This window comes from Erpetoichthys calabaricus, chromosome 11 (genome assembly GCF_900747795.2).
Source record: "Erpetoichthys calabaricus chromosome 11, fErpCal1.3, whole genome shotgun sequence".
Classification (NCBI taxonomy): Eukaryota; Metazoa; Chordata; class Cladistia; order Polypteriformes; family Polypteridae; genus Erpetoichthys; species Erpetoichthys calabaricus.
The window spans coordinates 122,497,721-122,513,623 of record NC_041404.2 but is presented as its reverse complement, the minus strand read 5'-3'; the positions used below and the strand labels follow the sequence as shown (position 1 = coordinate 122,513,623).

At 37.3% G+C, this 15,903-nt stretch overlaps 1 protein-coding gene across 18 annotated transcripts in view; it reads left to right on the top strand.

Annotated features, from left to right (window-relative positions):
• iqck (IQ motif containing K) overlaps positions 1–15,903 on the top strand; it is an 80,601-nt gene that overhangs the window by 49,405 nt on the left and 15,293 nt on the right. For all 18 annotated transcript variants that reach the window (XM_051934098.1, XM_051934099.1, XM_051934095.1 and 15 more), the window contains one exon: positions 8,326–8,440. In XM_051934098.1, coding sequence (XP_051790058.1) covers positions 8,326–8,440 — 115 coding nt within the window. The remainder of the gene's footprint in view (positions 1–8,325; positions 8,441–15,903) is intronic.

Sequence of the window (15,903 nt, the reverse complement as noted above, 5' to 3'; positions counted from 1 at the left end):
TGAGAAACGCTGCCATAGTATGTCTTCTTCCGTCATCAGCAGTGGAAGTCATCCTTGGCCTACCAGTCCCTTTGACATTACTGCGCTCACCAGTGCGTTCTTTCTTCTTAGTATCTATCTATCTATCTATCTATCTAATGATATTCCGGCCAGTTAATGTAGGTAATCCTAAAATCTCATATTCCAAGTATATGCATAGACACTGAATTATGTTTCCATTGATTAAAATGAAGTTGTGTATTTTAATATATTCATAATACCATGGTGCCAGAGAGTGGTTATGTATTAACATGTTGGTCTGATATGCAAGTAAGAATTAAATTGTACACCATGCATGTAACAGTATACAGTGCATCTGGAAAGTACAGTATTCACAGCGCATCACTTTTTCCACATTTTGTTATGTTACAGCCTTATTCCAAAATGGATTAAATTCATTTTTTTCCTCAGAATTCTACACACAACACCCCATAATGACAACGTGAAAAAAGTTTACTTGAGATTTTTGCAAATTTATTAAAAATAAAAAAATTGAGAAGCACATGTACACAAGTATTCACAGCCTTTGCCATGAAGCTCAAAATTGAGCTCAGGTGTATCCTGTTTCCCCTGATCATCCTTGAGATGTTTCTGCAGCTTAATTGGAGTCCACCTGTGGTAAATTCAGTTGATTGGACATGATTTGGAAAGGCACACACCTGTCTATATAAGGTCCCACAGATGACAGTTCATGTCAGAGCACAAACCAAGCATGAAGTCAAAGGAATTGTCTGTAGACCTCAGAGACAGGATTATCTCGAAGCACAACTCTGGGGAAGGTTACAGAAACATTTCTGCTGCTTTGAAGGTCCCAATGAGCACAGTGGCCTCCATCATCCATAAGTGGAAGAAATTCGAAACCACCAGGACTCTTCCTAGAGCTGGCCGGCCATCTAAACTGAGCGATCGGAGAAGAAGGGCCTTAGTCAGGGAGGTGACCAAGAACCCGATGGTCACTCTGTCAGAGCTCCAGAGATCCTCTGTGGAGAGAGGAGAACCTTCCAGGAGGACAACCATCTCTGCAGTAATCCACCAATCATGCCTGTATGGTAGAGTGGCCAGACGGAAGCCACTCCTTATTTGGTGTGAATGCCAAGTGTCACGTTTGGAGGAAACCAGGCACCGCTCATCACTAGGCCAATACCATCCCTACAGTGAAGCATGGTGGTGGCAGCATCATGCTGTGGGGATGTTTTTCAGCAGCAGGGACTGGGAGACTAGTCAGGATAAAGGGAAAGATGACTGCAGCAATGTACAGAGACATCCTGGATGAAAACCTGCTCCAGGGCGCTCTTGACCTCAGACTGGGGTGACGGTTCATCTTTCAGCAGGACAACAACCCTAAGCACACAGCCAAGATATCAAAGGAGTGGCTTCAGGACAACTCTGTGAATGTCCTTGAGTGGCCCAGCCAGAGCCCAGACTTGAATCCGATTGAACATCTCTGGAGAGATCTTAAAATGGCTATGCACCAACGCTTCCCATTAAACCTGATGGAGCTTGAGAGGTGCTGCAAAGAGGAATGGGCGAAACTGGCCAAGGATAGGTGTGCCAAGCTCGTGGCATAATATTCAAAAAGACTTGAGGCTGTAATTGCTGCCAAAGGTGCATCGACAAAGTATTGAGCAAAGGCTGTGAATACTTATGTACATGTGGTTTCTCAGTTTTTTTATTTTTAATAAATTTGCAAAAACCTAAAGTAAACTTTTTTCACGTTGTCATTATGGGGTGTTATGTGTAGAATTCTGAGGAAAAAAATGAATTTAATCCATTTTGGAATAAGGCTGTAACATAACAAAATGTGGAAAAAGTGATGCACTGTGAATACTTTCCGGATGCACGGTATATAACTCATATAATTTTTGGTATCTTTAGTACTTCTTAATTTTCTTTTCTTGACTTAGATTGATTCTTGGGGTACTGTCAAAAACAGGGCCTATTAAAGACCATTGAGGCATTGTGTGATTTTGGGCAATACAAGAAATAAATTGTGTTTTTTCTTCTTCTACTATGACTTCAAACAAAGATAAATGACTTACAGGTATTTTCACTGACCACCACAGCCAAGGAGTCCTATTTTATCTATGTGAAATAAAGCTATTATGGGTATCAAGACAGTGATGCTGTCCTGCATACTCTTTTCTGTCTTGTGTACAGATAAAAAGGCAAAGGTTTTACTATAGGAGCCCACACTAGAGATAAAATAATGTGGACACCTCATTCACAAACAGACTTTCAGCACAGTGTGCAGCCTGCATTTTGTAGATTAGCCTGTCAGCAGAATAAGGTGTCCACTTTTCAGCTTTGTAAAATGATTATAATTGAGATTAGGAGTGTATATTCATGTAGATAAAGAAACTGCACATGGCTGGTGTAAATCCTGTTTGCATATTTTCCACAAGACATTTTCATTAAACGTTTCAAACATTTAATTGTACCACATGGAAAATGTGTGTTTTTAACATAACTTCCTGTGTATACACAGAAATTAGATTTTATTACTGAACATCAAAATGTTTTATAACATAAATACTTTCATTCTCCAAAAATGTATCATCATTATTTTTATTTCACTCATCCTGATGAGGGTCACAATAGCAACTTCTTCTAAAACGTCCTGTGAGAATTCATAGATGTACCCGGGCCATCTGGGAGATATATCCCTACCAACATGTCCTGATCCATCTCCCTCTGGGCCATGCCTTTTACTCCTGTCCTGGTAGGTGACCAGGAAGAATTTTAACTAAATGTTCAGATTACCTCAACTGGCTCCTATTTATCCAGAAAAGTAGTACTGTAGTTCTTTTTGAGATTCTGCCTTATTGTTGAGCTCCTTCCCCTGTCATGGATACTGAGCTAAGTAATTCTGAGGTTTTGTGCTGGAACCTCATTTTAGCCCCTTATACTCACAATCTCGTTCTTTCAGTCCATATCCAGATCTCATGACTAAAAAGGAGATTATTAGATTATTTATTTATAAAAGCACATATAAAACAACAGAGGTTGCGCTAAAGTGCTATACAAAGAAGCATTGAAGTAAACACAATGCAAACAATCATGCAGAAGCAGATTAATAAAACAACCAATTATAACATCCACCACAATCCCATTATACATAGTGAAAGGCAGTAGAAAACAAGTAGGTCTTAAGACAACTTTTAAAAACCTAGATTGAGGATGAAGACCTGATGTGAAAAGGCAAGTCATTCCAAAGCAACAACTGATCTCTATACATTTCTTATTAAAAACATAGCAAAAAGTCAAGCAAAATGACACCTTTTATTGGCTAACTAAAAAGATTACAATATGCAAGCTTTCGAGGCAACTCAGGCCCCTTCTTCAGGCAAGATGTAATCATTATTAAAAACATGTAACAAAGTTTTATATTTTTTTATAAAATTTTCATGTATATGTATGTTTGTGAGTGTTTCTAAAGCAATGAAACAAAACCAGATATAACACATGGTGCTAGAGTCCCTAATAGTCTCAGGAGGTGCAGAAAGACAACCCTAAAGGTGAGTCTGCAACAACTTGCTTTAATGTAGTGTTTAATGCAGGCAGCTTCCTATTTACCTTGCTCATGCTTTTATGGAAAAGAATAGCCTTCTATGGGGACCAATGCTGAACAAACAATAAACAATAGCAAAATAGCCATTAACAAAATGTCAAATTATTCTTATTGAATAATCCATATGTCAGATATCCAGTCATATGCATGCAATTGTCGCGATTCCTGTCACAATAAAGCTAAAAAAGGTGAGCAGGCTTTAAAGCCTACCAAAAAGCCAGACCTGTGCTTTTGTTAGGTCTGTGCTCCATGGACTGACCTCACCTCAGGCAGACTGTTCCCAGCTGAAATGGCAGGATTCTATCCTGCACAGATCTGAAATGGGTTGTAAAAAGACAAAAGAGACAGGAAAGGTTTTGGGTTCCACCTCGTATATTCGAAATCCTAAGAATAAGTGAATCACAATGTAGCCAAATAGTCACTTCAGACTTTGTCCAAGACGGGACTGACTAATGAGAGAAACGTTGCTGCTTTCATAGCTGCTGAGGACGAATGGGTGTGTCCAAGGGTTTGGAACCGGAAATGAGGTCAGTGGTATGGTAGGTTCTGGAAGTAGAGGTGGAGTTAGGCAGGCTTCTGTTCACAGGATCTGGAGGGGAGAGAGAAAAGGCGTTAGTGCATCCCATGTTCAACCAAGCCCATTGACTGCCTCCCTGTATGCCAGGGAATAATGCCTTTTGTAAGAACGCTAGGGGTCGCTGTTGTCCCTTAAACCCAACAGACAGATACACAGACACAGGGTAAAAGCACGAAGAAGATCTTTTAACTATTTTTTCTTCTTCAAAGTGCCTTTTAAGCACTACAGCCACAATACACAAATAAACCAACAATAAATCAATATAATATTCTCCTCCACACCTCCCAGCAAGCTCTGTCCTACTCCTCCCGACTCTGGCTCACTTGCTGGATCTTCAGCAGTCCTTTATATAGTTCTCAACCCAGAAGTGCTTCTACTCTTACATGTGACTTGCTAGCACTTCTGAGTCAAATGGAAAAGTAAAGTTGTTTAATCAGCCCAGAAGTACTTCAGGGCTCCCGTCAACGTGACTTGGTAGTACTTCCAGGCTATGGATTAGGCATGACTCCTCCGGTCCTCTCACAGCTCCTCCTGGCGGCACCCACAGTACCCAACAGGGCTGAGCAACCGAACTCCAAGTCCCAAGATGCCCTGCGGGAGGCAGTGTCCTACAAAAGCTGCCTTCCCCTGTCCTTCCATCTCAGGGGTGTGCTGGCCGGGTTGAGCTGCCGGCCGTTTCTTACACTTTAAATACCAAAAGGTATAAAAATATTCAAGTAAGGGGAGAAGAAAAATATAAACTAACTGGTCCAAATAAACAAATCAAATTACCTTCAATGCTTAAAGATATATTCAAGAAAAGGAATTACAAAAAGGCAATCTAGGAAAGAAGTGCAAAAACTGGTTTTAAATAAACAAAACCAAGAAATAACAAACCGGAAATTAGTACCTTAAAAGAAAAAAAGAATGGTGAGAGCCAGTAAATCCAAAAATCATAAGCACCAAACAGAAACAGAATGCAATCAGAGATCAAATACAAAAACACAAAAACTGATTTGAAACTTTTCATTTTTTATTTGAAACTTTTCATTTTTTATACATCTGGGGCAGTCACCCAGTTGCAAAATAGTAAGAAGCGGGACAGACAACAAAGAAAACTAAGACATAGAAACTTAACATAATGCACATTTGAAATAATTAATCAACGCCACCATATTAAATTAATATGGATTGATGTGTTTAAGGCTAATGAAGCTGAAATCTATGGGGCAAATGGACCATAACAATTACAGAGTAAAACATTTACTTCTATACCATGTAAAATTATGTAAACTTTAATTAGAAACAAATCAGAAGACAATTTATTCAAAAATAAATAGTAAATAAAATCATCATAAGAAGAAGAGCCAGCCATCTCAAGGTGTTGGACTTTTTTATACAGGCAACCAAAATAGTAGGCATAAGCAAAGCATAGTGACGTTACTAGGGCAGTGGACACTACAAGCAGTAAAAGGTAGACAGGAAAATAAATGATCTTTTAAGGGTAGGACACACGAAGTGTTATTATTTTCTGACTAACAAAGTTCAAAATGGAGGAGTGTCTGAAAAATGAAAGTTAGACCTGCACTCCCATACAGTTCTGAGCCAGAAGTGTAGTCCTCGGCAATCTACAGCAGCCTAGCCCCTAATTCAAGTTGCAGGATTACAGCCTGCATAGGGCCAATGGTGTAGTAAAGGTTTTACAGTCAAAATATATCCACAAAGGGAGAGAGGAAAACCATAGGAACCTCTGGCCTATAACAAACAAAACAAAGTTTCCTTAATGTTTAGAGATTTATTAAGAAATCAAAAAATTCACAAAAGAAAGCAAAGGCAGTAATATAGAATAAACGGAAACAGAAATGTTTTCCTAAAGGACAAACTTGAAAGGCAACAAGACCAATCCAAAATCCAAAAATAATATCTTTAAGCAAAAGCTAGAAATCCATATTCCCAAGAATCCAGTAACAGATGCAAAGCTGAAAACCCCCCAAAAAATTAGATCAACCAAATGCTGAAGCAGTCATTTCATGTGCTGCTGGCATTCACAGATCACAGTGACATATAGATTGGTTATTGATTGTTTTCGTCTCTGGCTACACACATAAGAAACATAAGAAATTTGACAAACAAGAGGAGGCCATTCAGTCCATCAGGCCTGTTTGTTTAGCTAATAGCTAAGCTTTCCCAATATCTCATCCAGATTCTTCTTAAAGGTTGTCAAGGTTTCTGCTTCATCAACTTGCATTGGCAGTTTGTTCTGGAGTTCCACAACTCTTTCAGTTTTAAATGCACTTCCCTTTAATATCCACTGATGTCCTTGAGTATGTGATTCACCCTTAAGCTGAAACAATGTTGCTTGATCTACTCTATCAATGCTTTTGAGGATTTTAAATACCTGGATTATGTCCTGCTCTGCTCAACACGTTTAATTTTTTGAGTCCATCAGAGTATGACATGTCTTGGGATGCACGTGGTTGCTCTTCTCTGCACAGCTTCACATTAAATAAAAAGTATTAATTGTTCTTGTTCCTTATTCTTCAACTTCAATAAAGGGTCATGGTGTAGATGCTTCCAGTAAGATCAGCAGCTAGTCTGAAACCAGCCCTGAATGGGGACCAGGCAGTCAGAGGGCAAACTCCTACTGCAATGATTTAGAGTTACCAACCAACCAGATTTGCATGTCTGTAAGAGGTAAACCTGAATACCTTGGTAAAAAGCAGATGCCAATGCAAGATGCCTCACAAGTGACAGGAGTCCATTAAGGAAGAGCTACAAAGCAACATTGTTTCAATAATTTAGGTGAATTTTCTCTGAAGTATAGAAGCAAGGTTATGTCAGAAATGGGTGATATACACACATCCTTTCTTTGACAAAGCACACTTAGCTTTTCACTCTCGTCCCATCTGTTTGCTGCACAGATCTTTCTATTCATATAGGACACTGCTTGAATTCATTTCCCTAAACCCATATTGAGTTAACAGACCAGAATTTTTTTGAACACCAGCAGGGGTGGTCTTGTTCAAACTGAACTGAAAAATAGAAATGCATTTTTTTTTCTTTTTGATGACAAGTTAGAAAATGCATTAAATTATACTTCCTGCTGTTTGAAATAAAATATAAGTCACACCAAAAAAGAAGAATGTTTTGGAACATGAGTTTTAAAGTAAATGCTTGGATACTAAAGTTTTATCCTTTTTAATGAATAATTAGCACGGATTTATTTTGCACATTCCAGTAGTTCCTTTGTTGTTTTTGTTAATGTGAATGTGTGTGTTGTTTAAACTTGCTGGTGTTCTAATGATACTTTTAATAAAGCTTATATTTTTCATTTTAGCCATCTTAAATCTGCAAAAAGAGTAACGATCTGTTCAACAAGATAATTGCTATCTGTTGTAGTACTATGTATAGTCTTAAAAGTAATTTAACCAATTAACGACCTTCTGCTTGTTTCTAAGATTGACTGTGGAAAAATAACAAACATGTAACCATTCATTCATTCGTTTTCTAAGGCCATGCATTTAAATACATGGTTACAAGAAGAAATTTGGGCAACATTATGCAAGAGGTGGAAGCCACCTTACACATAGCACCAGTTAACTGCAGAGTACACTCCTTTATAGAGTGTTGTTTGCAGAGGTGCCAGTCAACGTAATGTTACTCAAAGAAAAAAAAAAAAAAAAAGAAAAAACAATATTAGAATCAATTGCCCTCGAGATGTCTGTCAACATCAAAGCCCAGTGTGCCCCCTTGGTATTTTCAAAGGCATCCTAATGATCATAGAATTAATGTATGGAATTGATTGAAAAAAAATGCAGTGGCAATCAAAAATCAACATGTAATGTTCTTCCTCATTGACACTTACTGTATGTGTGCTATTACCTAAAAATACTGTAACAAGCAAAGTAGTATAAATGTTATGCAAATATTTTATTTGATATGACTTACCTATGTGTTTCCACATTGGATGGAAGTAGTCACCGATGTGTCTGTTTTCGTGTTTTTTATAAAATAGTACAGTAAATGAGTCTCCTTAAACACACCCATTACTGCTGGATTAGGCCCTAGTTTTCTGTGACATTATACAAAAGCAAAAGTGATCTGAAAATAAATAGATGGAGGGATAAAAGTCTCTTTTTATAACATTTATATTTCTGTGTAGGTACGTTGTGACCCAGAAGTGCAGGAGTTAAGACAATGGCAAAAAGAGCTTCGAGATGACAGTTGCAACATCAAGGAAAGAATAAAAGAATTTTGGGCCATGCAGGAGTTAAAAGGTATTATAATGGGGATAACTTCGGAACATTTATGTCCTTTGGTCTAATTACTTTTGGCAAAAAAATTAGAGCTAGAACACTCAGACATCCTTATTTTTTTCACTTTGACTTTATGTCTCCACCCTGACATTTAGCCCCACTTAGATTGTTCTGTAATCTGGGCAGGAGGTTTCCAGTGCAGCTTCTGAAGTTGTTCTTGCTTATTTTCAAGCCCTATGTCTTTTTCTGAGATTTTTCTTACTGCTGGAAATGCATTCACAGCCTCCACACCCACACTCTTGATGAATTACCCAATGGCAAAAATTTGAGGAAAGCTTTGATCATCACAAAGATAATGTAAAACAGTTTACTTAAAACTGCCTGAAACAGCAAGATGATTCATGTTTAATTTGTTCATTGTATACCCCTTCCCTCTGACCAAAATATTATATTTCCCATTTATATTTTCCATTTTCCCAAGGTTTTCATGATATTTATTTTGCATTATTTTAATATAATTTTTATTCACGTTTCAGGCATGAACTGTATTTTTCTCTCCTCTCATTCTCTCTCTTCAGACCTGAGCTGTAGTTTTTCTTTCTTATATTTTTATATATCACTGTTTTGTATCTGTAAAAGAGTGTTTCATGCCCACATGAACCTCTTTAAAGTCCTTTATGTATCTATATACACCTTTTTAAAACCTGCTGCTATGTGTAAGTTTTGTATATGTCATCAACATTTGAAAATGAAATTGTGTCGGTAAAAGGTATTTTTCAGTAATATTGTAAATGAAGGAAGTCAAACCTTGATTTTTTAAAGATGCCTTTAAGTTTACTTCATTACCCACCTTGTGCCTCATGTATCCAGTTAAGAGCTCAGTAAACATCTGAAATACTGGATGAGCTTCCATGCATTTTCACATACAATATCAGCCTTGTTTTATTGAAGAATGTTCCATTTTCTAAGTTTGTTTCATCTGGAAGTTAAAAATGAACTCCTTGATATGTGCAAAGCAAAAGTAGATTTGCAATGTGGAATTTGTGCGGCCTGTAATTCTTCTCAATGGCAAAGGGCATTTTACAGTTTTTTGCTAATAGTTTAAAATTACATTAATGGGTCTTTTTACTCCTGATGCCAGAAATGATTCAGCACTAGGTTTTGAAGGTTATCCGCTGCCAAGGATTTTAAAGTTTGTTTCGTGGTCTTATATTTTCATAATTTGTGTGTTTTTTTTTTCTTTAAGATGAGTTTTATTTCTAGAAGGGTCAAAGGTCATGAAGAAGATATGTCCCATTTTGAAATTTTAGATTCCCACAATTAGTTAGTAGACATAATCAAGGCATATAAGATGTGCCTGAACCATGTGTGCTTTTTCATCATATCATATTGTTCCAGTATTTGAGTAATTATAATTAGCAAACCCAAAATACTCTTCCTTGCATTGTCAGAATGGAAGAAATTGGAGTTGCTGGAAAATCAAACTCAGGTCCTTGGAGCTATGAAGCAACGTTAACTTTGGCACCATGCCACCTCTTCTTAAAATATACTGTATTTTTATAAATATATTTTACTTATCTTTTATTCCCAAAATGGACAAGGAGACTTATGTTTAAGGTTGTTACCTTTTGGTGGTGCTGCTGTTTTATTTTATTAGTCAATTGAATGCATATATCTTTAATATTGATATTTTGTGCTAGTGGTGAGTCACTTCCTAGAAGCTGTGCGAAGAAGCGGAAATGAAGCTCATCATCAGTGACATATAGATAAGTAATCTAGCTGAAACTAGCCAGAATAAATGTAGATCTTTTATCTCAAATAATTTACAAGCCAATGCCAACATTTTACACAAAGCCAGTGTAGCACTTGACAGGTTCTTTTAAATGTGGTGAGAGGCCAAGATATATAAAAACAGAGATTTCATTTCGATTATTAATTATAGTGGGGGGATGAACAGAAGAAGGAAACAAAGTAACAAACCAATAAATAACCTGTAGCCTCTATGGGCATAACTATACAGGTATTATATGTTCTTGTCTGTTATGAGAATAATAGACAATATAAAGTAAAAGGTTTGGGGTCTTTTCCAAGAACCCTGTTTAATAGCACAAACAAAAAGAGGTCAGAGTGAACAGTTTAGTGTTAAGGCTTCCAGTAGAAGCTTCTGTAGGCTAATGTGCCTCTGACAGTTGCGGGTTGATAATGAACACTGACTTTCGATTGGTTCTGTTCTTTTATATGTTTGGGACCGGAAGAGGCAAGACTTCTGAAGCATGTTGGAAGTGAGGTCACTCAATAAACTCGTCCCCCATTTTATGTTCTTTGTGTGCCTCCAACACAATCTCATAATGTGCATGTGTGACACTGTCTATCCACCAATGTTACAACAGTTCTAGTGAACTCACCTATTATAACACTATCTCGCTTTCTCCCTCTCTGTCCCTTTTACTCCAGTTGTGTGCTTGTCCTCAGCTTAACTCCTTGGTCTGTACACACTGAAACACCATTAGTAAAGCAGCTTTAAATGCCTACCTGTGTTTAAATGCCTACCTGTGTTGCTCCACAGTCACTAGTCTAGAATTCCCTCTAGTAGCCCCTAGTATCCATGAACCCCTGGGTCATCCTTTACAGTTAAAAGCCAGGTTTCCACTCCAGTTCCTCTTATGCTTGTCCATTCAAAGGAACAACATGATATCGTAATCTGGGAGTCTCAAAAGCACATAAGTCCCATAAATACTTCCTTAAATTGCCCTCTTGGGTGAAGCAGGTTACTGTTAAAATCCCAACTAGAAACAAAAGGGGCCTTGAAGGATCTCTAGAAAATAAAAGATGTATGCTCTGTAGCAGAAGAAGCTCCTTAGAGTACAAAAAAAATTGCCTGAGAAGGCAAGGCAATCCACAGCAAACACAGTCCCAACTTAGGATCCCAAGGCAAAGTCATAAACAGTGCACAGGTTCAATAATTCAGGAAATCATAATAAGTACAAAACAAAGCAAAGCACAAGTAAACACTCCCCTCCCTAGCTTATTTGAAATGAGCCACCAGGAATTATGGAAGGCCCTACAATTTATAGTGTTATGGGCAGTTCCTGGTGGTGATTAGTAGGTAGGCCAACCTCTTGAGATCCTCTCCTAAAAATATAGGCTACATAGAAATATAGTCAAAACCAAGAATAAAGAGTGAACATTTATTACATAAATTAACAAATCAAAAATTAACAAAAGAGACATGAAATATGAACATAGTGACACATGTTCCCCCAATGGCTTGAGCTGATTCTGACAGCCAGGAGTTGTTGTCACCTCTGGTATTTCCTCTATAGCCCCACTCTTAGATTTATTAGAGGACTGGATGGACCTAACAACTGTCTAATCATCTCCTCCTTGCACCTTGGAGAAAAATACTCAACACCTGCCCAAAATGCACCACTGCGTGGAAAATAATAGAGTCGTGTACCAAAGTGCTTTACTACAATTTTGCCCTCTAAGAAAGGCCACACAAAACATTGACTCAAGAAATTCTTGTTAATATTCTACTGTTATGTAGTGTTTCCAAGAGCAAACATTAAGTGCCCAGATAACTAGCATTAAAAATAATTTTCTTGGGTGACCTAAGACCTTTGCACAGTACTGAATATATAAATAAAACAGATACTAGTAAGATATTTTGCTAAAATAATTATAAAAAAAACAAGTAAGTGGATATGGTATTCTGTCACACTCATACTCAAAATATCTTATTCTCTCTCTCTTAGTCTCTTATTCTCATTGATAAGTTAACGAATGAGTGTATTTTCCTGTAAAGATACAACAAGAGAAGAAAGATGAAATGGTAGAGATTTATGACAGAGCACCATTTAATCATGCGATTGGAACAAATGAAAACAAACAAAAATAGTGTGTTTTCAGATTAGCCGATTTCTCAGCCTAACAAACGTGCTTCTAAAGATATAGATGCCTTGTGCCTGGATGCTGGTTGTTTAATGAATGGCATCTTCCAGTGTGTGAGGGTCTTAGGTACCAGCTGAAGCTGGAGAGACAGAACTCTTGATGAGGTGGTGTAAGTGATGTCACGGTTCCTCCTGACTTCCTTTCTCTGTTCTAGGAAAGTAAAGAGAAGTGCCATTAGCTCCACAATTCTTTCCCATCATACTGTTGCACTTAGATTCCCAAGGTGCTCCCTGGACTGCATGTGTCTGACATTCCATAATTTCCATGAGTGTTCTCGAGGATATGATTTACAATTCAGATGTTTTTAAGTAGCTTCATTTATTCAAAGAGTTAAAATAAAATGTACCAGTCTAACAATTTAAAAAACACACCAGACAAGTCCCAGCAAAATCAGTTGTGATTATATTACATGAAATTCATTACACAAGCTCATAAAGGCACTAATATGTGTAGCACACATGTAACACTTTTCATATGAAGCATCAATGCTTGATATTCTTGACAATATAAAACATCCATCCATCCATTTTCCAACCCGCTGAATCCGAACACAGGGTCACGGGGGTCTGCTGGAGCCAATCCCAGCCAACACAGGGCACAAGGCAGGAAACAATCCTGGGCAGGGTGCCAACCCACCGCAGGACACACACAAACACACCCACACACCAAGCACACACTAGGGCCAATTTTAGAATCGCCAATCCACCTAACCTGCATGTCTTTGGAATGTGGGAGGAAACCGGAGCGCCCGGAGGAAACCAATATAAAACATGAACAGCTGAATTCATGAAAGTGAATCCTTGCATATGCAAACTTAAAAAAAAAAACTGAATGCATCACAAATACTCATTATAGAAGCTGTACAAAGCACTGAACAGCTTATTTTAATAATTTATGAAATATCATTGATTTGCAAAACTCCTTCAACACAGCATTTACTTTTTTGGCTGATGCCATTATCCAAGGTGGCCTTAACATTTATGATACAATTGGTTATGTTTCTTTTGGTTTTCCATTTAGAGTGCAGGCAGCTCAAGTGACTTCCTTATGATCAGAAGTTGTTAGTAGTGGGGTCTGAACCCACAACCTCAAGGTTTGAAGTGCAAAGCCTTAAACACTACACCACATTGTCTTCCATATATTTAACATGATGCTCAGATCATAACACTGATCCAGTTGAATGAGCAGTGTCAGGCAGGTTCCTTGTAAGCAGCTTGTTTATATTTCCCAAAGGCTTCAATTTCAAATTCATACTTAAAATATTAGTATGCTGAGTAAAACCATTGATCTTTGGCTTGTTTTAGCTTGTGGTATTTTGATTTAAAATTTGTTTTGTGTTTAAGTTTTAGAAGCTTATTTAAATGTGTTTTCTTGATGCACGACCTTTATATGGCTACACTGTAAATGACATAAGAAATTTGACAAATGAGAGGAAACCATTCAGTTCATCAGGTTTGTTTGTTTAGCTAATAACTAAGCTAATTCAATATCTCATCCAAATACTTCTTAAAGGTTGTGAAGGTTTCTGCTTCAATTACATATGTCAGTAGCTTGTTTCAGATTCCCACATCTCTTTTCATAAAAAAGTGGTTTCTGGCTTCAGGAAAAACCTTATTTTCTGGTGACACACAATAAAACAAATTGTCCACATTGAAAGTGGATGGATTTTATGGTTAATACTGCTTCCTCACAGCTCAAATCCCAGACCGGTTATTATCTCTGTGGAGTTCTACCCACATCTGTGTGAACGTGCAGATTAGTTAGATTTCTGACGCTGAATTGGTCTTGTTTGAGTGTAAATATGCTGTGTGACAGACAGCTACTCTATTCCAGGTTGCTCCGTACACACAACATTGTACTGGAAAACAAATCTCAAACATCAAATAAAATATTTTTGAGAGACATAAAAGAAAATATAATGGAATGCCTCTCAGATCTATGACAATATGGTATCACCAGCCAAGTTTAATGTCTCATTAGTAAAAGCATATTATTTACTCCAATAATATGTTTGAAGAACATAGGTCAAACGGATTGGATAGAATTTATGAAAATCAAACAGCCAAGGGAATAAAGAACCTTACAAAAACAATAGGATCCTTTGCACATGTGTGGAAGAACCCCTTCAGTAGGAATGTTGCAAAGAAGCAGTTTATTTCACATTGTTATTTAACCATTAATATGTCAGTACATTACATGTCAGTGTTTTTGTCATTTATAGTATCTGAGCTGCATCAGAGCTAAAAGATTTCCTATGAAGTCTTTCCACAATGCTTGCTTTTACAACACTTCTGCTGGCAAATTGTGTGATCTTTGTTAATTTTCCAAAGACCTGTTCAGAAATTTCATATCCTGGTCCACTTGTAGTTTTATATGTAGTGAGCTATAGCACAGCTGAACATAGCATTGATAAAATATTAACATCTATATAATCTTTAAAGGTGGTTGCTCTGGTTTATTTTATCAAGGAATTCATTAAGGTGTGTGTCATTAATAAAAGCCATAATGAAGTTAAATCTGTTCCTAACTACTGCATTAAAAGGTATTTTGCCACAATATATGCAATAAGAGTTGCTGCTCGTTAATTTGAAGCTTCTTTGTGGGTGGTTTATATACTATCTGGAATAACCTTTATAGTCTTTAATATTCCAGGCAGGTTTGTAGGGGACAAACACCAATTTTATTTTAAAATGAATGACTTTAAACTGTCCTCAAGTAGTACATTAGTAAATCAAATATTATGCATTTCTTTTTAATATTATTCAATAGATAAGTTGCAAATGGAAAGATATCACCCTTGCAAGGACACATATGATCAGATAAATCTGCATTGTTCCTCTCATGTTTCTGCCTTGAAAATGAATGTGGCAGGAGGCAAATGCATAACACCATCTTCTGGAAGACATTATCCTTACATAATTGATCTCTAAGCCCTTTTTTTCTGGAGGTCTATGTTTTCATGGGCTGTATATGAATATTCATTTCAATTCGCCCAATCCTTCACCCTCAGCCTTGTAGTGCAACTCACACAAACCTACAAACAGCATACAGTGAAGCTGCCACCATAAAGCATTATCAACCTTCAGATTCCATTCCTATACACTAAGTATGTGGGGCTTTTGTTCATTGAGTCTGGCATCTTTTGTTCGACTTACTGTCGATGTTCCTCCTTACTGGCCTTGTAGATGTTTAATAAACAATGTCACTTATGCATCTTTAAATGAAGAAATGATAAATAAATTAAGATGATGAAAAGACATACATTACATTTAATTACTGTTCTTAAAGAATATGTATTGTTAGTTTATATAGCACGGTGTGTGGAGTACAAGTCCAAGGAGGTTATGCTCAACCTTTATAATGCACTGGTGAGGCCTCATCTTGAGTACTGTGTGCTGTTTTGGTCTCCAGGCTACAAAAAGGACATAGCAGCACTAGAAAAGGTCCAGAGAAGAGTGACTAGGTTGATTCCAGGGCTACAGGGGTTGAATTATGAGGAAAGATTAAAAGAGCTGAGCCTATACAGTTTAAGC